Genomic DNA, 23,551 nt, shown 5'->3' with positions numbered 1-23,551 from the left:
GTCTGGTTGTCTTGTAGAAATTTGAAACTGTGGTTGGAGAAAGGGGGGCCCAGCTGAGTGGAGGCCAGAAGCAAAGAATAGCAATTGCCCGAGCTCTGGTTCGCAATCCCAAAATTCTTCTGCTTGATGAGGCAACATCAGCTTTGGATACTGAAAGTGAGTCAGTTGTGCAGGCAGCACTGGACAAGGTCAGTAATGTTCTAAAATTAAGCAGGAATGTAAAATTTACTTTTTTTCCCCAGATGTTTATAGAAAGAGCTGCAAGATAGAGCCTTAAGGCACAAATGGTAAACTTGCATTTGGCAAATATTCTCTGTGTAGAGAATTTTTTACATACTGCAGGTACTACACAGAGGAGTCTTGTTTCAAGACTTTCTTCATTTTCTAGGTGTGAATCCAGAACTTCTTCGGGCTGCCTGTTCCAATGTCTCAGCACTCTCATAATTTCTTCCTTACATCCCATCTAAATCTACCCTCTTTCAACTTAAAACCATTGTCCCTACTGGCCCTGATAAAAAGTCTCTATCCCTACATTATAAGCTTCCTTTTATATACCGAAAGGCTACAGTTAAGATCTCCTCAGAGCCTTCAATTATCCAGGCTGAGCAGCCCCATCTCAGGATACAAGAAATTTTTTAGCCCTCCAAATCATTTTTGTGGGCTCCTCTTAACAAGTCTGTGTTTTTCTTGTACTCTAACTCCAGATCTGGACACAGTACACGAGATGGGCTCTCGCAAGAGCAGAGCAGAGGAGCAGAATCACCTTGCTCAATCTGCTGGCCCCACTCTTCTTTTGATGCAGCCTGGGACACAGTTGGCTTTCTGCAAACACATGTTGCTGGCTCATACCCAAAGTTTTCATCCACCAGGATCCCCAAGTCCTTCTCTCTGCTCTCAATCCCTTCATCCTCCACTCTTTATTGCTACTAGGGGATATCCTGACCCATGTGCACAAACTTGCACTTGGCCTTGTTGAAACTCATATGAGGTTCACATGGGCCCACTTCTCGAACTTGTCCAGGTTCCTCTGAATGCCATGACTTCCCTCAAGTGAATCAGCTGTACCACTCAGCTTGGTTTCCTCTGCAAACTTGCTGAGTCTTGTCTCAATCCCATTCAGTTATGTCAATGATGAAGATATTAAATAGTATGGATCCCAGTATCGACTCTTGAGGGACATCACTGAAGAGGATCTCCAGGTTTCAACAGAATTCCATTGCTTGGGATAATTACTTTGATTATTTAAACTAAAAGCCACTTGATTATTTTAATACAGCCTGGTAAATGAAATGACAAGCTGTGAACATGTGATGCAATTTATGTACTAGGCTTGTAAAAATCCAAACATAGGTAATTAGTTGAAATATATTCCACATGCAGCTGTAGAGAATTTTGTTTTCAGTGAAGCTGCTTGAGCTGGCAATCACTTAGAGCTTAAAAAATTGTAACTTTTTAAATGTCAGTGTGAAATATTTTCTTATGTGTCTGAGTATAAATTATCCTTCACACATTTTTAAGGACTACCTGAACAACTCTGGGCTTGAACATAAAAAACCTCAAGCATTTTTAAAACTTCAAGGTTTGTAACATTGTAATATTAAAAATTTCTAAATACTGAGAATTTTGTGTAGATATTGTTACTAAAATTTGTTGATTTGATGTACCACAGTGAAATATTTGTTCTAATATTAATTTTCAATTAATAGTGAAAATTATTTGTATTTGAAAAATATGTAATCGTTACATTACATATTTTTACATATTTTTAAAGATACTAATTGAAATCTGCATTTTAGGGCGTTTTAAGTTATATTTTAGTGAAACATTTTCATATTTCCTTTAGCTCTTATTCAACTCTAATATGAAGATGCAATTTTAAAAAATGTACCTAGAAATACTCATATTACATATTGCTGTTTCTAGGCAAGGGAAGGACGCACCACGGTTGTAGTAGCTCATCGCCTGTCAACAGTCCGAAATGCAGATCTTATTGCTGTGTTTGAAGATGGAGTTATCACAGAACAAGGCAATCATTTTACATTGCTTGAGAAAAAAGGAATCTACTACAAACTTGTTAACATGCAGGTACTTTTTTCTTGATAGCTGCTGCCTCATTTTCTTTTTTGAATTCCATGCCCTTAATTATTGTATACTATCAGAAGTATGCAGAATTCTGCAGCATATTTTGCCAACAGCTAAAAAAACATGTACTTTGAAAGAAGAGCAATAATTTGAGAGGGAAGGCCACTAATTTTGATACCAGACCTAGTTAGCCCAGGATAGTAACTTTTTAATACTCTAGCATATTGCATGTAAAGGATTATTTTATATTTTCCTGTTGTGCAATTTATGTAGAGAAGCTGACTAAAATAGTTTGCTATTCCATTGCTTACTCTTGTCCTATGATAAAAGGTCAAATAGAGTTGCTGATACTGGAGGAACTGAGCACACATAATTTAAAGTGTATAATCCTTCATACTGATTTCTTTCTAAAGAAAAAAAAATTATCAGGAATTGAAGAAAAAGAGTGAAAAAATATGTATGTTTTGAAAATTGTGGAGCCAGAAATGGAGAGATTGGGAATTAATATAATACCAGAAATATATTAGCTGTTAAGTGAAGAGCAAAATACTTCAGCACATCCCACTGCTCTGTGTGATAGTTGTGTTATTAGTGAGCTTCACTGTAGCCTTCTGTACCACTGGTGTTTTACTGCATAACTGCAATGCCCATTAAAGAAAATGAAACTGCTGTCTCAGAATATGAGACTGAAAGGTATAAACTAGGCCAATTAAAACATTTCATAAAATAACTATGAACATGCGTTTAGACACATTGGATTCAAAGTAGATTTATATTCAAGCAAATGTGATAATGGTAAAAATTAGGAAATATAAACCAAAGAAAATTTAAAATAAGAGAAAATGGCAAAAGTTGGAAGAAAGCAAAAGAAGTTATTTTTATTAGTAGTACAAAAAGTGCTAAGAAATAAAACTTTCTGGAAAAGAAGAAATTCGTGTTAAGGCAACTTTATATCCACTTACAATTAAATACTTCAGTGGTGAGTAGGTATTTATTTTGCCAGAGACTACCACCAAAAGCAGGACTCTTTTCCAGACTGTTCAGATTTTCAGTCAAAATTGCTTTTTGAACTGTTCTATCTTGAACTTTCTTATTACATCTTGACATAAAGTCAAGAATCGTTAAGTATTTTGCAGTAAAGTGTTTGCACTGAGAAAAAATGTCAAGGTAAGTGCAAATGGTTTCGACCCTCAGTTTAAAACTCTGTTAGGAGTTAATTCATAATAAAAAAGCACAGAGGAGTGAAAGTATCTGCTCTGCATTTAGAATAATTGTTTTCTGGAGCAGTGGGATAGTCATATATGAATCAAGCTCTGAAGATGAGATCTATTAAAACATAATACAGATTTTTATGTCTGCTTTATAGCATTAAGTATTTTTCCCATACCTCTTTTCATTGAAACAGTTACTTCTACTTTGCTTAACTCTTAATTTCATAAATTCAAAGTAATATATGCACCATTAATCTCGGCAACATGTTTCTTCCCTCTTTTAGACAATAGAAGCTGAAGTTCCGTCATCAGAAGATGAGAATGCACTTAGCATCAAAAAAAGTGAATCTGAACCAGATTTTGAAGAATCTTTAACAAAAGGGTTGATACGACGATCAATTCGGAGAAGCATGAAAAAGCCAGGAGCACAAAATGATGATTCTAATCAGAAAATGAGTTCACCTGTGAGTATCCTTGCAGAACTATTAAAAAACTCTTGTTTCCTTTCAATAAAAGATGTTCAAGTTAATTTTTCTGCTCTAGAAAAGTACAGGGGGGAGACGGCATTTGATAAAGGTGAAAAAAACATGCAGATTTTCTAATTCTAAATAGTCTTTGTGAATGATTATACAAGTGATGTGGGATTTTATAACAAGGATGTGTTTATTATTGAAAATCAAGCTGCTATAAAAGCAATGTACATAGATGTTTGCTTATCATACTACGTAGTCCTTAGAGGTTAAACATTGATTTTTGGATCAGAAACAGAACATGTGGCTAAACATAATGCTCTTACAACAAATCTTAACAAAGAAACCAGACAACAAATACTATTCCATTCATATTTGCAGCAAATATTTTGCCATTATATATCACTTAATGAGCAATTATTTGATTTAATCCAATCATAGATTACACACAGAGATATGCTGAGAATAAATAGTTCAGTCACCAAGAGTATTGATTAACGAAAATTAAATGGACAAACTAAAATATGGTGACAGGGGCTGTAGATATATTCTAACAGCACTTTCTTCCTTGTATTAAAATAAGAAAAATAAACGTACAATCAGTTAATTATTCGTTATTAAAAATTATACATACTGACTTCTCTGAAGTAAATTCTGGGAGTATTGACTATCAATTTTTCTTTTTCTCAATATTTCTCCAAATACATACATGTTTATCCTAACAGAATTCCCATTTTCTAGGATGAAGAATTACCTCCAGCTCCATTTCTGAAAATTATGAAGCTAAACAAAACTGAATGGCCATACTTTGTATTTGGAATTTTTTGTGCCATTATCAATGGAGCTTTACAACCTGCGTTTGCAATCATATTTTCAGAAATTATAGGGGTAAGTTTGAAAAAAATGTGCAAAAGACCTGTGAAGCCCACAAAAATTATTTCTAATAAAATGAGATCTTAAACAATCACAGCATAATTAAGTTGAGAAACAACTGAAGCACTATTACCAAAAAATCTGAAGAATTATATGAGATTTGAAAAATCCTAAAAATCTTACTACAACCTAGAATTTTCTTGTTATACCCATAATCATATGTACAATGTGCTCAGGTTTTATATGAATGCAAATTACCACCAAACATAATTATTGAGAATAATGGGAGAATTTTGTATTATTAGTTGATTTTTTAAAGTCATTGTTTTAAATATTATTTCATAGGTTTTTACAGAATCTGACAAGAGCATTTTAAGAAAAAAAGGCGACTTATATTCCGTGCTGTTTTTAGTACTTGGGATCGTTTCCTTTTTTTCCTTCTTTTTTCAGGTATGTTTTATTATTATTATTCATGTTTTAGAAAATAGATCTGAAATACACTGTATTTTTTTATCTTCCTAATGTATGCCTCCAAATCAAGCTAGAACCCACATTTTTTCTTCTAGTTGTGCCTTGTGTTGAACGAAATCTTTTCTGACCTTGAGTTACTCATCTGTTACAGACCTTCCAACCTATTCTTACCATTTCAGAGCTCCCCCTCTTCTTTTCTGGTCAAACACATCTCAACATGAAACTCTGGCTTCAATTAGTCTTTTTTCCATTGCCACATAATGGCCAACTCCTCTAGCCTTTACACAATACCACTTCCTTCTCACCCTCAAGCCAGTCCATTTTAATCTGTTTGGAATTACAAATTCCATATTTACCAGTCTCCTGCCTTAGCTCCCCCTATTACTCCCTCAAGACATCTTATGTGGGCTCCTTGAAGATCCTCAGGCCCATTTCCTCATGTAAATCCATCATGCTGGTACTCAGCTCCTCATGCTTAAATTCTAATGACTGAAGAGTAATACCTGACCCCTGCTCTCACAGATCTCTGTAGCCATCTATACAAGAATAGATATAGCCATCTATATAGCCATCTGTCCTTTAAATTTACCCTCATTCTAATATGTATGTAAGTGCTACAGAAGCGCCACATTTAAAAAAAAAAAATTAAAAAGAAAAAAAAGGTTAGTAATCATAAAGTGCCAACTTTGACATTTAAATATTTTAATGTATCGTTTGGTTTTATAATTTCTGAATATGTTTGTACAGTTGTATTCATTAAATAAGCCTCCACAAGGAAATACTAAAATGCCCTTGGGACAGCAGCATGAACAATCTCTTGTAAAAACCTCCTGGTTTTTTTCTGGAATTGTCTCATTGCACATACATGCAAGAAGGCCCTGAGAATAGAAGACTGAGTTGTAGGTGGCTATGATAGGTTTGCTCAATTTAAATTTGTTCAGATAATGTTTTATATATGAGTGGGAAGAGTTCTGTGAGATGTAACACTGCCAAATTAATGAGAAGGAAAAAACTTTACAACATTATAATTATCTCTTTATATGGTGCCCAGTCTCTCATGGATGTCACTGATGAAGTCACATACTTGTGCAAATTTGTTCACTTGAAGTATGATGGTGGATTTTTTTTTTTGAGAAATAATATTTGAATGTCTGTACTGCAAATGTTCTAGAATTTATTAATATTAAACCTGTTTTTTTACATTTGTTCTGTGCATTCAGGACTGCAAAAATTTCTTCTTTGACACTGTAGAGAGAATATATCTTAACTATTTTAATATTAAATATACACATGGTTAAGGGGCTGGAACACCTGCCTTATGAAGAAAGGCTGAGGCCCCTGGGGCTTTTTATTCTGGAGAGGAGAAGACTGAGAGGGGATCTAATTAATGTGTGTAAATATCTGAGGGCTGGGCTTCAAGAAGGAAGGGACAACCTCTTCTCACTTGTGCCCTGTATTGGGAGAAGGGGCAATGGATTCAAGGTAGGGCACAGGAAGTTTCACCTCAACATGAGGAGGAATTTCTTTACTGTAAGGGTTACAAAGCCCTGGGACAGACTTCCCAGAGAGGTTGTGGAGTCTCCTTCTCTGGAGACTTTAAAGACCTGTCTGGATGCATTTCAGAGTGACCTGCCTTAGTTTTGGTCCTGCTCTGGCAGGGGGGTTGGACTCAATGATCTTCAGAGGTCCCTTCCAACCCTTGATATTCTGTCAATCTGTAATGTAATAGTATGCTACGCATTGTATCTTTTCTTGAACAGGGCTTCACGTTTGGCAAAGCTGGAGAAATTCTTACAATGAGGCTTCGATTCATGGCATTTAAAGCAATGCTTAGACAGGTAACAGTAATACTTCTATTTCCAGGGTTTTAAAAATAATTAATTGTATAGATATCATAAAACACCTGTATTAAACTTTATTCTATCATGTTATGACTTGTCTACAGAGAAAATGTGTTAAGTCAGTCTAGAAACCAATTTTGTTAGTTACATGTGGCTAAGAGAGTTTCTTAGAGGGACAGTCTTGAGTCAATACAATACAAGAGTTTTTTGTGTACTCCTTGTAAGGACTTCGATTTATAGCCAAGTTACTCTGGCCTGACAAGTTGATATACACAAGCAATACCCCATTATGTGATCATTTGCCTCTTCTGCATTCTTAATACCCTTTCTCCCCTAAAGAAGTGCAATGCAATGTATCTTACATTGTAACTCTTACTTCAAGGGTCTGGTTTAAATCAAAATATATACTGATTTTTTATTATTATTTGTTTAAGGTCTCTTTCAAAAAATTACCAATTGTTATTAGCCTTAATCTTACATTATTTCATTTTTATTATTATGTATGTTCAAATTTTTATATATGTTCAAATTATAATACTTCTAGAATGTTATGTCTTGCACCTAAAGCTTCATATGTACACAGAATTTGATTAATGCAAACTATCTGGAATGCAGACAGAAAATTGTTGTCTGAAAAGCTAGGATTTATGGATCAACCTCCCTAAGAATGTAATGAAAAAACAATCTTACAATTAAGTCTAGAGTTCACAAATGCCTCTGTTACACTCTTCATTCAATGCATGTTACACACAAAAGTCTAAATGAGGTAATTATTTAATGGTTTCATTTATTCACATGGTGAATAAATTATAAACTGTATACCTGACCCCAGCTGTTGATTGATGAGTTAGACCAGTTTGTTTTGGCTTTGTTTAGGTTTTGAGGGGGTTTTTTTCTCTGTATCTCATAGCTTCCAAATAAGCCTCTTCAGTCTGGGGAGAAACAAAGCAATGAAGTGGGATTCTTTTTATCTTGAAAATGCTTTACTCTTAATTCATTCCTAAACAACTTTACTATGGTGAAGGAATGTGACTAAGAGTCATCTCTTCTAAAAAGATGCAGTATCAGCAGTGGTGGCAGGGGGTAAATGTAGGGCTTGGGAATCCTCCAGGCTGCTCTGCTTCCTTCTCAGCAGTGACAGCAGATCCATCAGATCCATCACAAACACACTTTTTTTTTTTTTTTTTTTTTTTTTTTAAATATTCATTGAGCAATGAAGGAATTACACTTAAATAAATATGCAGAGCTGATCCACTTCCACATACACAGTTGTCTGACACTGAACTCAGTTATATTAGGTAGACCTCAGTTTTACTTTACAGTTTATATGAAATGTCAAAAAATTGGTCCTGAAAAACGTTTGATATTGTAGGACATGAGCTGGTTTGATAATCCTAAAAATACCACTGGAGCATTAACTACAAGACTTGCTAATGATGCCTCACAAGTGAAAGGAGTAAGTAAACTTTTGGTTTGGAATTTTTTCTATTTGGTTTATTTTGCAGTAAAGAGTCAGCTTGGATTTGACTGATTGGATAACAGTCTTGACTTTGACAACTGAAATTTAGTATTGAACCATAAGCGGTATAGAATTTATTAGCAATTTTTATATAATCATAATATATGTTTACAAAATAATTTCCATGTAAACATTTTTTTTAAGTTTACTATTGTTCTGTGTTGTGATCTTCATTATTAAACAAGTTCTTTGGGAATCTCTTTATCTAAGAAGTCTGTTTAGTGATACCTTGTATTGTATATGCATCTGAATTTGTTCAGTGTATCACCTGCTACTTTTTTTTTAGTTATTATTGTACAGATTTCTAATATCAAAAGAAATAGACATAGTAATAATAGACTTTATTTTCTTTGTTACTTTTTGGAGATCTTTTGCAAGTAATTTGTAATTGGTCAATTTATCAGGCTAAAGAGCACTGAATGTAATTATAGAGGTAAACTTAAGTAAACTGATACATGAAGGTATGTGGAGGGGTTTCTGAAGTGAGGAGTCCTATAGTATCTTTAGCTTTATTTCTACAGCAGCGGTTAAACATGTAATTTTCTTCTTGTGCTCTGTGTGATGACTTATCAAGCTAGCTGCATGATGTGCAAAATGTAACAGATTTTAATGTTTAGCTGGAAATATAAACGTGATACGGTTAAAGCCTGTTCAAGAGAAATTGCAGTGCAAATTTAAGTAACCAGAATATGAGGGAAGAAAAATTAAACATGATCTAGATACTTTTTGCACAAAGTCATTTAAGAAACTGTCTTATTTAAGATGCAGTTACTTAAGTAAAAAAAAGTCTTTTTTCTTCCTCCAGGCAACTGGTGTCAGACTGGCATTCATTGCCCAGAGCATAGCTAATCTGGGAACTGGAATTATCATATCATTAATTTATGGCTGGCAGCTGACTCTGCTACTGCTAGCTGTTGTGCCAATCATAGCAGTGGCAGGAATGATTGAAATGAAGATGTTGGCTGGGCATGCTAAAAAAGATAAAGCAGAGCTGGAAGTTGCAGGAAAGGTGGGTCTAGAGAAGTTTATCTGTTTCTCTGTAATATACAGTCAAGTATACCAAAGCATTGTTGATGGATATTCTACTTCCAAATACAGAACATACCATAATAAATAACTTCCAGAGACAACCAGACTCCATGCAGTTACACTGGTACACCTACAGAACATAACATTTCTTCAATAATAATTAAAGACTAACATTACTAACTAATATTTATTTCTATAATTGGTAACTCCAGAATGTGCAAAGCATTATTCAGTCACGTTCTTTATTCCTTCCTGTTTTGTTCATCTCTTCTTTCCTTATTTTGCAGCCTTCTTAATTCCGACATTCTCTTTTTTTTTTTTTTTTTTTTCCTCTTTTCTCTCATCTCCTTTTGGCATGTCATCTGTCTTACTGCCCCTTTTTTTTTCTTTTTTTTTTTTTTTTTCTTTCCTCTTTCATCTTACTAATGTTTGCAGGGATAATATGTACTGGTTTCCTGGTTTCTGAGTTGGTTTGCCATCCTTTATTTCTTGAGTGGAAAAGAAAGATGAGAACTGAAAAGTGAGAATGCTAGGCTCTTGTTTAAGAAATTAGAGGAAAGCATTTAGTGTCACTTCATCCAAAAATCCTTTTGGGACAGAACAACTATGTAATCACCTTCCAGACATTAGCTTTTTCAAGGTAAAACTTTTTCTAAAATATTTTTCTATGTCCTACTGTTTTTAAAAGTTACTGAGCAGAAAATAATTTATCTAGGGCCGTGCACACAGGGAATGGTGTTAATCTCCAGATTTGGTGTTTAAGTGTATGTGTCTGCATATGTGCTAAGAGTCTAATGTCCCCTTACAGTTACTGGAAATGCTCTTCTGGGTGGCCTCCAGTTGCCATTTCAGAAGGGATGGATCTACTCTATGTTTTATGTCATATCTGCCAAAATGCTTTGAGTATCTGAGGTTCTCCAGTGGCGCAAGCATATGGTCAGCTTGAGTCCTTCCAAGTCCAGTCAATGTTCCTGGAGAAAGCACCTATGTAGGCACATAGTGGCTAGGCAGCAGAATTGCTTTCTACTTCTGTTGGACTGGTAGCTTAGATGCCTAAATTCAAGTGTCTTTTCTTGGATCTGAACACCCTTCTGAGTACCTTCTGTTTACTAACAGAAGTAAACACACACAGGTGTGTGTTCACCGCATCTGTAGATAAATTGCTGAAAAACATTTTTGTCCCTCCAAGTTCACAGGAAACTATGCATAATGATCTTTCCATGGGCTTTTTTTTGTACAAGTAAATGATGCTTTTGCTTTCTTTTCATCTGACTACATTTCTTCTGTTTCTTCTTTCTAATGGCTGAAGATTTATTTCATATTGTCTTGCTGTAAGATATGACAGAAAAAGTTGGCAGTTCTTGGAACAGGTACTAGAGATTTTCCTAATGCAGCAAATTTTGAATTAGGACAGGTGTTAAAACAATTAAATTTTTTTTTAAAGCTTGATAAAAAAACCTTCCCCAGCTTCAAATACTAGATGCAAAGACTCAGAGGACTCAGCACACCTGTGAGGAAAACCCAAGCGTAAATAGAAACCCAGTTCTGAAAAAACACCATAATTGTGTAAAGCTCTTAGTTTATAACCTAATTTTGCATGAGTATAAATATGCAAGTAGATTTACCTGATTTCTCACCTTTTTCTGGGCAGACACCATCTAGTGGCTGACCTCAGATTTATACCTTGGGTTATCTACAGCAGTCTGATCTAACCCATGGCCAGTTCTATTACTACAATAAAAAGTTCACTCATTCTTGAGTCTTTTGTCTGGGTATACTCTCTTTTGATTATATTTTTCCTTGACCTTACTTTATGATCTTTCTTAGACTAATAATAGCATGAAGCATGAAATGCGTATTTGTGCAATACATCTTAAAGCCTTGAGGGTCTTTTGTAAACAAAGTCTGCAAAAGTCTAACTACATTACTGTTGGCATTGTCTGAATTCATCTCCTGCTAATATATACTTTCCTGTGTGTCCAGTTCTCTCCATCCATGAACAGATATTCCTGTGCATGTGTTCTGTATCTATTCTCCTAAGTGTGATCTCCCGCTTCAATACCCATCATTAGAAATGACACAGTTTAGCAAATGAAACGAGTCTGGGTATTGGTGTTTAAGGCTCTTTGAGATGCATTAGGAAACTGAAAAAAAAAAGTGTTCCCATTGAATTGTCAGATATAATACTGGACATGTGGAAATGCCTGCCTTCCCAGAGAAACAGCAGCTGAGGCCAACTGGAATACCCAACATACCACATTTTGCACCAGTAGCAATGTGTAGGTCATGGACTCAATCAAGCCCTGTGTTTCAAACAGAGGTGAATAGAGTGATGCAGAACTAGTTCTGGTGTTGAAAGAATTGTGATGATTCCAGGTGTCTTCTGTTGGCCAGTTCCAAGCATCATCCTCTTCTACATGCATATGGACTGAACTGAACGTACAGGCTCCAAGCCTCACTGTATGGCAATTAAAGAAGGCTTTGTGGGCACCCACATAGCCTTAACAAACTACATTAAAGTCTTGAATCAGTTGCTCCTACCCAGGTGTACATCTACTGCCTTCAAATGTCACTTGGCACCTTTGTGTATGCAATGGCTCCAGGAATATGCAGACTTAAAGAAGCTATTATTGATTAGATCAAATATTTACTGCTGAGGCTCTAGGCACATAAGTGATGTTCTGGTTAAAGGCAAATTCAGTGGACTGGAAGTTGAATGTTAAGTTCCTATTTTCCTTACTGAATATATTCTCCATCTCCTCAATGTTTTCTGTCACTGCAGTCTAATGGTTTGTCGTTACTTATCTGGAGGATGTTTAAGAGGTCTTATCAGAAGATACTGAGCATCATCAGACAATGTTGCTGTCATAAAAATAAAAATGTAAAATACTAATTTTTAGAAGGTCCATGCTTTCAATAACAATTGCATATAAAAAGAATACTATATTCCAACAGACGCTTTCATTAGTTTAAAATCAGGAACTGCAACACAATCTTAACATTTGATTACATTTGTGTTTCTATTTCAGGTTGCCACAGAAGCCATAGTAAATATTAGAACTGTTGCTAGTTTGACCAGAGAAAGAAAATTTGAGTTGATGTACAGAGAACATTTGGTTGTACCATACAGGTATCATAAAAATAAGTAAAGTAAAAAAAGATCTGTATTTCGATTACACAAATGAAAAACATGTAACATCTTTTGGGGTTTTTTGTTAGGATGTATAGTTTAAAATAGTTTAATTATCTCAGCATTAATGTAATTTTGCATATTCTTTATTAACAAATGCAACCACCAGCCAAAATTTTTGTTCTTTGATTTAAATAATTTTTTTATGGTAATATTGCTGTCTTCTGTTGCAATGTCACTTGTTTTGGAAAAATGTTAGTTTTAAGTGATCTTTGGAAGTTATCTAATCTAACCTTTCACCTGAAATGTTTCAGATATTTAATTAAAAACTTCTTAATCTAAGCTGAATATGGCATTAAGCCGTTTTTGAAATTATGAATAGGAGTAAAAACATTTGAATACAGATTTGTGACTTGGGAAAAAAAAAAAAAAAAAAAAAAAGCACTTGAAATCTACCTGGACTAAATAAAAATTAAGAAGTCGTAAAGTGAAGAACTAGAATGAACTTTTTCCATAAGAAAAGGAAAGGAAATGACAGCAGATGTTCACAGATAAGATGTGAGACAAACAGGGGAGCTGCTAATACATTCACCATAGTAATTGAGTGGTTAGAACACAGCATGGAGCGTAGAAGATAGTACTTCAGCTTTCTTCTCAGGCTGCTAGGTTTTAATTTCACATCTTAGAACTTGCAGGACAGTGCCTCAGTGCCTAACCATTCTCAGGGTTACCACTTATAGGATTTCTCCAAGGCTTTAAGCTTGGTGATGTTCCAGTATAAATAAGAATTCATTGCCCTAAGGATCAATTTGTCTGGAAGAGACATATTGCTAGGATACACATTTCTCAGCTAATATTTCACTTCATGTTAAAGCACTGATCAGGCAAAGAGTTTTTATTTTATAAAAGCTGAGCTGTTATACTGGATGAATGGACAAGTCAGTTAAGTAAAGGAAAAGTCGCAATGGCCTCTTAATAAACAAAAAACCTAAAAACGAAACCAAAAAAAGCACAACTTCTTAACCTGCCCATTTCTTCTCTTTGGGGGTTCTTTCCATAAGGGACCATACAGCTGTGGCTTAGTGATAGCATCAGCTAAATTAAAATGTTTCTTTCTTTTCTTCTGGTATTTTTTTCTTCTGCTTTTATGTATAGGCACAGTTTTATCATCCAAAATCCAATTTCTCCATCATACATGCAGGCTTAATCTTATTTGAGAGAGCAGTTACGATTAATCAAATGGAAAAGAAGCAGGTCCTCAAATGTATGATATTGAACTGTTTAATATCTTAGTATCTGATTCACATAAAATTTCAAGTAAGGAAACAGACAGAAATTTAGCTTTGGCTGAAGGTGAGCCAGTTCTGCTCTTTTTTTCCCCTCTTATATGATGCAGTAGCACAATTTCAAACTTGTTACTTACATGTTCAAAGTGGTAATCATGGACTGAATTGCAAAGTATTTTAACATTCAAGCTATGAGATGGTAAGTCAATAATTATACATAGCAGCTAAGGTGTCACCTTTGCCTGCACACATATTACAAGCTGGTTTTGGGAGTAAATAAAATACTGGCAACAAAGCTAACTTTCTCTTAGACACAGTCTAACAGGAGACCAGGGATGTGTTGTTTAAATATGAGTACATTTGCCGTGGGTAACATTATCATCTGAAGTCAATTCTTTGTTTTTTCATGCTAGGACTTAAGTATGATTGCACTTTTTAAATGAAAATACACGTCCTTTCTTACAGAAATGCTGTGAAGAAGGCACATATATTTGGATTTTGTTTTTCCCTTTCACAAGCAATGATGTTCTTTACCTATGCTGGCTGTTTTCGTTTTGGTGCCTATCTAGTGGTAAATGGATACATGGAGTATAAAAGTGTGTTTTTGTAAGTATCTAACTTGCAATCTTTTCTCTGTCATCCAAAGTTCTCTTGTTTACTGCTACAGAATGGACTGAGTGAGCTATGGGAAAAAAAGAAAGACTTAGTAAAGCTAACCAGTATTAATAATTAAAGAAATTAGTGCTAATAAGTAACAAAAACATTGAAGTTGGAATGGACTTTGGTTCATCTCACTTCATTAAAACAGGGTGAAAACAAATTTCTGGAGAAAAACGAGTAATTAAAGCAGTAACAGATGCTTACTGCTACATTTCTTTTAAATTTAGTCCCTTTAAAAAGTTAACTGCAGCCTCATTTCCGTTGTCCCTTTCTTCATTGTCTATTTGTTGATTTTATTTTATTTCCTGGATTTCTTTCTTAGAGTGTTTTCAGCTGTTGTATTTGGAGCAATGGCATTAGGACAAAGCAGCTCTTTTGCTCCAGACTATGCCAAAGCCAAGGTATCAGCAGCCCACTTGTTTATGCTGTTTGAAAGTGTACCCTCAATAGACAGTTACAGCGAGGAGGGAGAGAAGCCTGTGAGTAAACCATGTGTAATGGTGATATTATTTATTGACAGTATGGATAGTACTCTTCTTACATCCTTCAAACTGATTTTTTTTCCTCCTTCTTGTTACTTCCTTATCTCAATATGTTCTTGACAGTTTATCAAAGCACAGCATGGACCAAGTTTCCTATTGTGATTCCAACTTTTGTCCATGCTGTCTAAGGGTTATTTGTTTTGAAAATCTGGTTAAAGTACAATTTGCATGGAATCTAACCAGCAAAATTTTTGGCAATTTCAAATATTTTGGTGCTGTACTTTGATTTTATATCTTTATGTACTTGTTGATTTTATTTACAAAGATTCAGGCCACAGAGTCAGTCAGCATTCCAGCAAATTAAAAACTCTATTGATTTCAATGGAAAAAAAAAAAAAGAAAAAGAAAAAAAAAAAAAGACGACTTCTGCAATTGTATTTATTCATCTGTCAAATTGTCTTAAAGATATAACAATGTTATTATTTCAATTACAGGAAACATCTGGGGGAAACGTAACTATCAAAGATGTGGCATTTAACTACCCAAATCGACCAGAGGTCAAAATCCTGCAAGGTTTGAATCTACAAGTAGAAAAAGGGCAAACTCTTGCTCTTGTTGGTAGCAGTGGGTGTGGAAAAAGCACTGTTATTCAGCTTCTTGAGAGATTTTATGATCCACTTGATGGACAAGTGGTAAGTATTTTTGTAAGAACATGTCACATGTTAAATGAGGGTGTGCTTGTTGTTTTTATGTGATGTGATAAAGTGTAATCCATATTTCTAGTTTTATTTTTTACAATATTTTTAATGTTAAAGATGTATCTAATTGTGTAATGAAGAATTTGCCATCTATGTTCTTTCTTGAAACAGTAAACATTGAGAAAAATACGTATCAGAATTTTTACTTGTCAGAAACATCTTTCAGACTATGCCCACTGACAAGCAATAGATTGTACATACTTCTAGTAGTTTTGGTTTAACATTCACCTAGAGTTTTGCACACTACTTATTCAGCAACTTTATATACTTTTTTCACATAAGAGTTTTGTTTATTGACATTTTCATGTTAATGTGCTCAGAGATTTTGTTTGAAGAAGGATCCACATGAGTTGGATGATGTGAGAAAAAGGTTTTCAGAACTTGTGTCTGCAGATACTCATAAAAAAAGAAATACTTATATAAGGCCGAGATGCAATGAGAAAGATTTTCTGAGGTCAGAAATGCCCATACAAGTCCAGTGTAGCTGGATGTAGTGTAACTGATGTGTAGCAAGAAGCAAGTGTAGATGTCCCAGCAGTCTGTTTAACCATTAGGAATGTAACCACCAGTATTTTGACCTTATATCCATGAATAACCAACAATGGTTTACTGAAGGGAAAAGCACAGAGCTCTGCCATAGAGATCACAAAAGTGGTGTACTAATTAATAAAGTTAAAGAATCCAGAAGTAAATTTGTCCATTGTTAGGCATTACATTACAATTAAACTTAAGATTGGATGCTGGGCTTCTGTACTAAGAACTGTACTAATGAATGAATCCAACTACTCCTTTATTTTAATGGAATGCTACTGCCAATCTGTTCCTTCAGCAGGAGGATGTATGCAAAATTAAAGAAAGTTTTACTGATGAAGAAAGAAATGAAAGAACTTTACTCAAAGTTCTTTTAAGTTGCTTCAGCATATCCTGTTGTTCGCTGTCTTCAAAATTCTGTTTAAATCTTGAAGCAGAGAAAAGGGATGATGCAGAAGAAGGCACTATCCTCACTTTTCCATAATATCCATAAATTTGGAACACAAAGAAAGAGGGGAAGGGATTATGTGAGCTTTCAATGATATCTCTAAGGAAAGAACTGCAGTTGCACAACTGCTGTGTACAAACTGACAGTAAGTCTCAAATATGCATATAGCCATGTGACTGAAATGTAAAATTCTGGTTTCTCAGCTTCTTGATGGCAAAAATATACAGACACTGAATATCCAGTGGCTGAGAGCTCATATTGGTATCGTCTCACAAGAACCAATCCTGTTTGACTGCACTATTGCTGAAAACATTGCATATGGAGATAACAGTCGTATGGTGTCACATGAGGAAATTGTTAATGCAGCAAAAGAAGCCAACATTCACTCCTTCATTGACGCTCTGCCAGATGTAAGTTGTTCCTTCATATTCCTATTGAGAACTACTGAGATGGTGACTACTTGTGGTAAGGAAAATTTGTATCCATTTATAATTCCCTGGGGTACAATAATTCCCTAAGATGCAAATAGATCTGGACCTGATTTTTAAATCTTATCTTTTCTTAATTGTGTTTACTGTACTTACTTTTACTCCAGGAGACTCTGTTGTTGGATAAGAGCTGAAAACTGAAGATAATCAGGGGAGAAAATACATAATTATAAATAATTGATACCTGCATGTGTGGGGTGGGTTTTTTTGAGTGATTTCAGAAGAGTCTTCTAGACTGATAAGGTTTTTATGCATTTCTTCCAGTTATACCTAGTCAGAATTTCTAGTATTTATTTAAAGATTACTGAGACAGTATTCAAGATACATATATGTGTGTATATATATGTATATATATATATATATATATATATATATATGACTAATCATGTAAGAATGAACACCTTGGGTCAGATGAAATGTCTGCCATGCACAAAATTTTTTACTAGGAAGTGATGAGCAAGACTTATTTATATGTAAGTATTCAAAAAGGCTAAACATCTAGTCACATTTTCCCTGAACTTCATCTAGTTCTGCATAATTTTTAAGCCAGGAACCTTCTAAGACAGAAACCATGTTTTATTATTTAGTAGTCCTAGATGGATTTTTCTTCTGTGGGTTTGACAAATCAATTCCTAACCAGTGTCAAGTTGCAGCCAAAACTTCCTAAAGGAAAGAAGTTGCTGGCTTAGTTCTGTATTGTATTCAGCTTAGTTTCAGGCTGTTAACTTGCTTTTTGTGTTTCTTGATAAGTCATAAGAAACTAAACATGGTTTGCAAAAATCATGGGCTTTGACCTTTGTGTTTTTTCAAGATCAACTCTTTCCAAAACTTTATAGAGAAATCTTGTGTTTAATGATGTCTGAAAAAAACTTTGACACTTTTTGCAGCCAAATATAGAATACCTCAAAAGCTACTGTGACCTACGCGTGAGTTTGTCTGGAGACCTGACTGGTCCACAAAATTAAAAGCTGTCCAATTAAAACCTGTCCAAACCTGTGGTATAGGCTCAGATAAAGAGTATAATGTCTGTCTGTATATAGATACAGTATATAAACTGGAACATCTGAAATTGATAATTCTTATACATTGGGTTTTTTCTTCAGGATAAATATATGTGGATTATAATAACTGATTGGTTAGGATGCTAAGTTGGAATGTTGCTAGGTCAGGGTTTGGTCTACAGCGTTGTCACAGCATTTCACTGAGCCTTGGTGTTCTATCTCCTGATCAAGAATAATTTTGCCCTCCAACCTTAGAGGGTTTGTTGCTGTGGGTTTATGAAATTCTTGATGCTACAAAAGTCATCTCCTAGTAAAAAAAGATGTACAACAGATTGTAATTCTGGTTGTCTGTTTTCAGAGAGCTAATGGCATGGTATTTGCAGTTCGTGGATGGCTGGTGTCAGGATCAATATGCTTAAATTTGATTCAGAATCAACCATCATTTATAGCCTGAACTTTACATCTTGTTTCTAGAAATACAATACCCGTGTAGGAGACAAGGGAACTCAGCTCTCCGGTGGTCAGAAACAACGCATCGCTATTGCCCGAGCTCTTGTACGTAAGCCCCAAATTCTGCTACTGGATGAAGCTACGTCTGCCTTAGATACAGAAAGTGAAAAGGTAACTTGATTGTGAGCCAGAAGCCTGGGGTCTTAAACAGTGGGTTTTTTTGTATTATGAATATGGTTTTCACTTCCACAGCTAAAAGCCGAAAGCTGGAAATACGTTGTTTTGTGAAAAACACAAATTGATGTTAATAATAGAGAAATATAAAATTTGCTAAATTTTATATTTCCTCCTTGCTAAAAACCCAAAAATCTTCCATCTGCACGGCAGTAGGGAGACTGATGTAGCAATGAGAAAGGCATTTTGTTGCCTGAAATTCTTCAGGCTTCAATTGGCAGAGTGCTACCAAAGTTCCATCAGGAGGCACACACTTCAGAAGCTGAAAAAACTGAGGATACTGCCAGAGAACTTTTTTCCTGGCAAACTGCCATATCTTGCTTTCATGATTTTTCTTCTTTCTCCCATTGCTCTCCAGTCCATGCTGAATGTTCATGGCTAATATGCAAAATTCCATTGAAAAGATTGCTAGAACACGTATTTTTTTTTAAAACGCATAGCTGCAGTCTTGATATAGAAGAAGTACAATTTCACTCTAGAAGATCAACAAAGATTCTATGAAAATACTGTTAATGAGGCAAATATTATAACAAATATTATAATATGAAAAGCTCAAACCATATGAGCTAAGTTTTGATCAATTCTAGGCATAAAAGCATAAGAATTAGGCAGAAAATTCCATTAAATAATTCTATGATTCTTTGTTTTCATAATTATGTGCCAGTTAGGTCCAGAAATTTCATTTTTTATTTTATTCTGCATTAATACACATAGAGAATGAAGACAAGAAATTGGAGATTCTTATTAATATTTTTCTGCAGGTGCTAACTTTTAAGAAAAACATGATTCACAAGACTCCCTGCAAAATAATGAGAATTAATATGATAGTAGCTGACCCAAGATTATGGATTTAATTCCAATATATAATTAATCAGTCATGGAAGGGACCTCTTCAGTCAAACCTCTTCTACAAACAAGGGGAAATATTGGATTCAAAATAGTATTACATCCAGTAGGGTCCTTGAAAATCTCCAAGGAGATTGAACAAGCTCTCTTTTGTCCCTGTTTCAATGTTTAATTATCCTTCCAATGAATGCTTTTCTTGTAACCAGTCAGAACCTACATTGTTAAAATTTATGATAATCCTCTTGTTCTCCTACCATGCTTCTCAGTAATTAACCTGATTCCATATCATCCTCTTAGCTACCATAGCATCATCCACTATGACAGTTTTGACTTCTTCCCAACGCAGGCTGATTCTAAAACAGGAAGCTAAAGCCGCAGATATTTCCTATTCCTCATTTTCAGATTGCAGCTTACTTCACAGATGGCAATTGAGGTACATCTCACAGCAGCTATCTGAATAGTTCATCTTTTGGTATGTTCCTTGTGCAGATTGTCCAGGAAGCACTGGATAAAGCCAGAGAAGGCCGCACTTGCATCGTGATAGCTCACCGCCTCTCCACCATCCAAAATGCTGACAAGATTGCTGTGATCCAGAATGGCAAGGTCATAGAGCAGGGGACCCATCAACAGCTCCTGGCTGAAAAAGGCATCTACTATTCTCTGGTCAATGTACAAAGTGGGTCAATCAACATGTAAATTAAAGGCAGTACGTATCTCCGAATTGTCACTGTAATTATTTCACTACTGATATTTTTGTCACTGTAATTATTACTAGTAGTCAGTCTTGATACTTTTGGTTTTCTTCCTTGCTTCCCTAAGTCCTATGAAAACAAGAAATACCAAGTAAATATGTACTGTTTCTCACTGCTATTTCTCATTATTCACAGCACTCTACTATGTGGCCAAATCAGAGGCCTGTTGCACTCATAAAATTAAAAGAATGCTAAGCCATATGTATTTATATTTAGCTTGCTTTGAACTCTGTCAAAGTCATACTAATCAAGACATGTCTGGTAAACAACCTGTAAACATCTTAGTACTCAGAAAAAATAGTTTCCCTATTGCCAGGAGAAAAACCTCAAGCCTTAACCTCACTGTGCCTGTGTAAGATGTGATCAGTCCTGCCCTATTGGGCTTGTACCAACTTGTTATGAGAACTTGCAGGTCTGGTGGAGCTTGATGACAGATATTTCATGTTAGAATGTGGAGTTCTAGTGTGGGATGACGGCAAAAAGCCTTGAAAATATGGGCACAGGCTGAAAACAAGGGACCCAGAACTCTATCTCACTGTTGGTCACTTACTGATCATTGAAGAGATGCAACCTTAATAACTGGGACAAGACTTCTTGAAGTGTAAACACAGAAAAGGAGGAGCAGATAAGAAAAACCCTACAAGAAGGCAAGACACCTGCTGCAGCCTGGGAAAGTAGTATCTACAAGTCTCCCAAAGTCCTAAGCTTCAGGGGTCAGGGACAAGAACTCTCTAAAGACTGCAATATTTTATAAAAGGTGAATATCTTGAAATTGGGCCTGGAGGAGGAAGAAGAAAGGCAAACTTTTCAGTGTTAGCTTCCTTCAATGAAGAGCTCTTGAACTTGTTCACACTGATGACTAAGGCTATCAAGGACTGTAACCATTGATACAAATTCCATGGCATTAGGTCTGTGGTATTGTATATTAGTTGCTAACCTAGGATGACTCTCAAGGAGTAACTGCCTTATCAAAAATTATTAAGAACTAACTATTAGCAATGTATATTTTTAGTGAGTATGTGTACAGTAAAATTTTGTTTTTAAGTTTAAAAATGGCCTGATTAATCAGTCTTCCCCACTTTCATCATAGAAATTTCTAGTTCCCTGTGTTTTATACATACCATCTGACATATCTACATGTAGATCTTTAGATGCACACAGCCCAGCTAATAGGCTGTTAGGTTCATCAGTGTGCAGAGAACACTCTTCAGAATGTTGACGTAGTCTCATTGTATTCCTCTTCAATCACCTGTTTTCTTCACTTTTTGTCTTAGATGGAAAACCAATTTAAATAGCGATTTTTTTTTGTTTCCTATCAATGTATTACTTGATACAATGAAATTTCTATCCAAGAGTAAGGCCATTAGTCTGCACCATAGTCTGAATAAGTTGTACTTGCAGTTGCAAGAATGGAATGGGTACTTTTTAACATCATAATCTGAAGATTCAAGTTAGAATATATTAAAGTTGATTTTTTTACTAAAAATTTTTTAGTCCCTTATTTTTAAAACTAGGCTTTTTAATTTTGATGTTACAACTTACAATTATTGGATTGTTTCCCTAACTTGTATCATTTTTACAATGCTTGATATACCAGAATAATTTAGTTCTTCCTAAATATCAGGCAAGCTATGTAAATGTTTTACCACATACATCTGAAAATTGATTTTGAAAATTTTGGCCATATAGTTTTAAGTCTACATTTCACACGAATTTATGAAATAGAAAATTTCCAAACCAATCTATTTTTCCCTATGCTTTTCTCTCACATTTCTAAAGAAGTATTTCCCCTTTGTTGAAATTTATGCAAAATTCTGCATAATAGTTGCTGAACACCTCACTTTTGGTTGAAAGGGACATTATGAAAAGTAAACGCTTTCCTTTGAGGATAATGGAGCTTGGTTTCTAAATCCACCATAAATGCTTAAAAAATATGCTGCTGCTCACAGTTGCTTTCAGAATTTTCCTTTCAGAAGATCACAACCAATGCCATATATCATGTACCATCTCTAAATGAAGACTGTAAATCAGTTCTGGACCTCCACTACCCTCTTATTCAGGCATTCTCTCAAAGTTCTTCCCTAGCTATCCTACACCAGGAGTTGTTCAACAATCTTCCATCCTGATATTGAATCCCCATCCATCTAGCTTTAGTTGAACAACTTATCCTTCTTTATAAGTAATTCCTTTGAACTTCTTGTCTCTTTCTTGCTGCCAAACTTGTCTATGAAAAGAACCTTCCTGGTAGGATTCATTTCTGCAAGATACTAAAGATGTCCTTGAAACATCTGTTGATAACTAATCCTTGTATTCATTCACAGTACTGGCAGATCTCCAGTACCACAGTACTGGTTAATCTCTTTCTCAAGATGTATTGTCTATTTGTACATTTATAAATCTTTCTCCTATTCCTCTCAAAGCCCAATCTAGGTTGTAGACGTGGTTTTTGAAAGGAAAGAAGACCACAACTTAGAGGAGAAATGTGGCACACAGAAATATTCATATAGCTATGAATACAGGGTAAAAACATACAACTAACAATTGTGCAAAAAATGCCTCATTGTAAATGTATCCATAGGCTGAATAATTTTTATTGTCAAGTTTCTTTCTTCTAGATAAATTATCTACAACAATGTTGTTTAACCACACATTTGTTCTGTATTTCAAAGATGGGACAGTATCTTTTATTCCAGTTATTTTAATGCAGTAAACTGAAAGCAGAAAGTAAGAAACAGGACCAGTAGCCACTTGAAATCCTTTTTTTGTGAATTTCATGGAAAAGATCGGGACAAGTATCTCCAGCAGTCCCTGTTATTGTAAGGTGAGTACATTATCTTTTGTCTTTGTATTCTTACTCTGTGTACATTTCATTCTAGCTGTGCTCTGATAGCTAAGGAGATCAAAGGAGATCAGAATACTTATGCTGGCTGCTGCTGTACAAGTCTAGCACTGGAGTGCATCTGTCTGAAAATGAAAATTATCTAAACAA

The 23,551-nt window shown here is 35.0% G+C and overlaps 1 protein-coding gene across 2 annotated transcripts in view; it reads left to right on the top strand.

Annotated features, from left to right (window-relative positions):
• ABCB1 (ATP binding cassette subfamily B member 1) overlaps nt 1–21,615 on the top strand; it is a 37,764-nt gene extending 16,149 nt beyond the window's left edge. For both annotated transcript variants that reach the window (XM_071735171.1, XM_071735169.1), the window contains 15 exons: nt 18–188; nt 1,924–2,085; nt 3,578–3,757; nt 4,505–4,651; nt 4,982–5,086; nt 6,868–6,945; nt 8,321–8,404; nt 9,273–9,476; nt 12,526–12,626; nt 14,378–14,518; nt 14,895–15,051; nt 15,549–15,746; nt 16,995–17,201; nt 18,755–18,901; nt 20,300–21,615. In XM_071735171.1, the coding sequence (XP_071591272.1) occupies nt 18–188; nt 1,924–2,085; nt 3,578–3,757; nt 4,505–4,651; nt 4,982–5,086; nt 6,868–6,945; nt 8,321–8,404; nt 9,273–9,476; nt 12,526–12,626; nt 14,378–14,518; nt 14,895–15,051; nt 15,549–15,746; nt 16,995–17,201; nt 18,755–18,901; nt 20,300–20,506 (2,289 nt within the window). In that variant the 3' untranslated portion in view covers nt 20,507–21,615. The remainder of the gene's footprint in view (nt 1–17; nt 189–1,923; nt 2,086–3,577; nt 3,758–4,504; nt 4,652–4,981; nt 5,087–6,867; nt 6,946–8,320; nt 8,405–9,272; nt 9,477–12,525; nt 12,627–14,377; nt 14,519–14,894; nt 15,052–15,548; nt 15,747–16,994; nt 17,202–18,754; nt 18,902–20,299) is intronic.
• The last annotated feature ends 1,936 nt before the right edge of the window (nt 21,616–23,551 follow it).

The sequence above is a fragment of the Heliangelus exortis genome, chromosome 2 (genome assembly GCF_036169615.1).
Source record: "Heliangelus exortis chromosome 2, bHelExo1.hap1, whole genome shotgun sequence".
NCBI classification, from domain to species: Eukaryota; Metazoa; Chordata; class Aves; order Apodiformes; family Trochilidae; genus Heliangelus; species Heliangelus exortis.
Note: the sequence above shows the minus strand (reverse complement) of the source record. Positions and strands in the feature narration are given on the sequence as shown.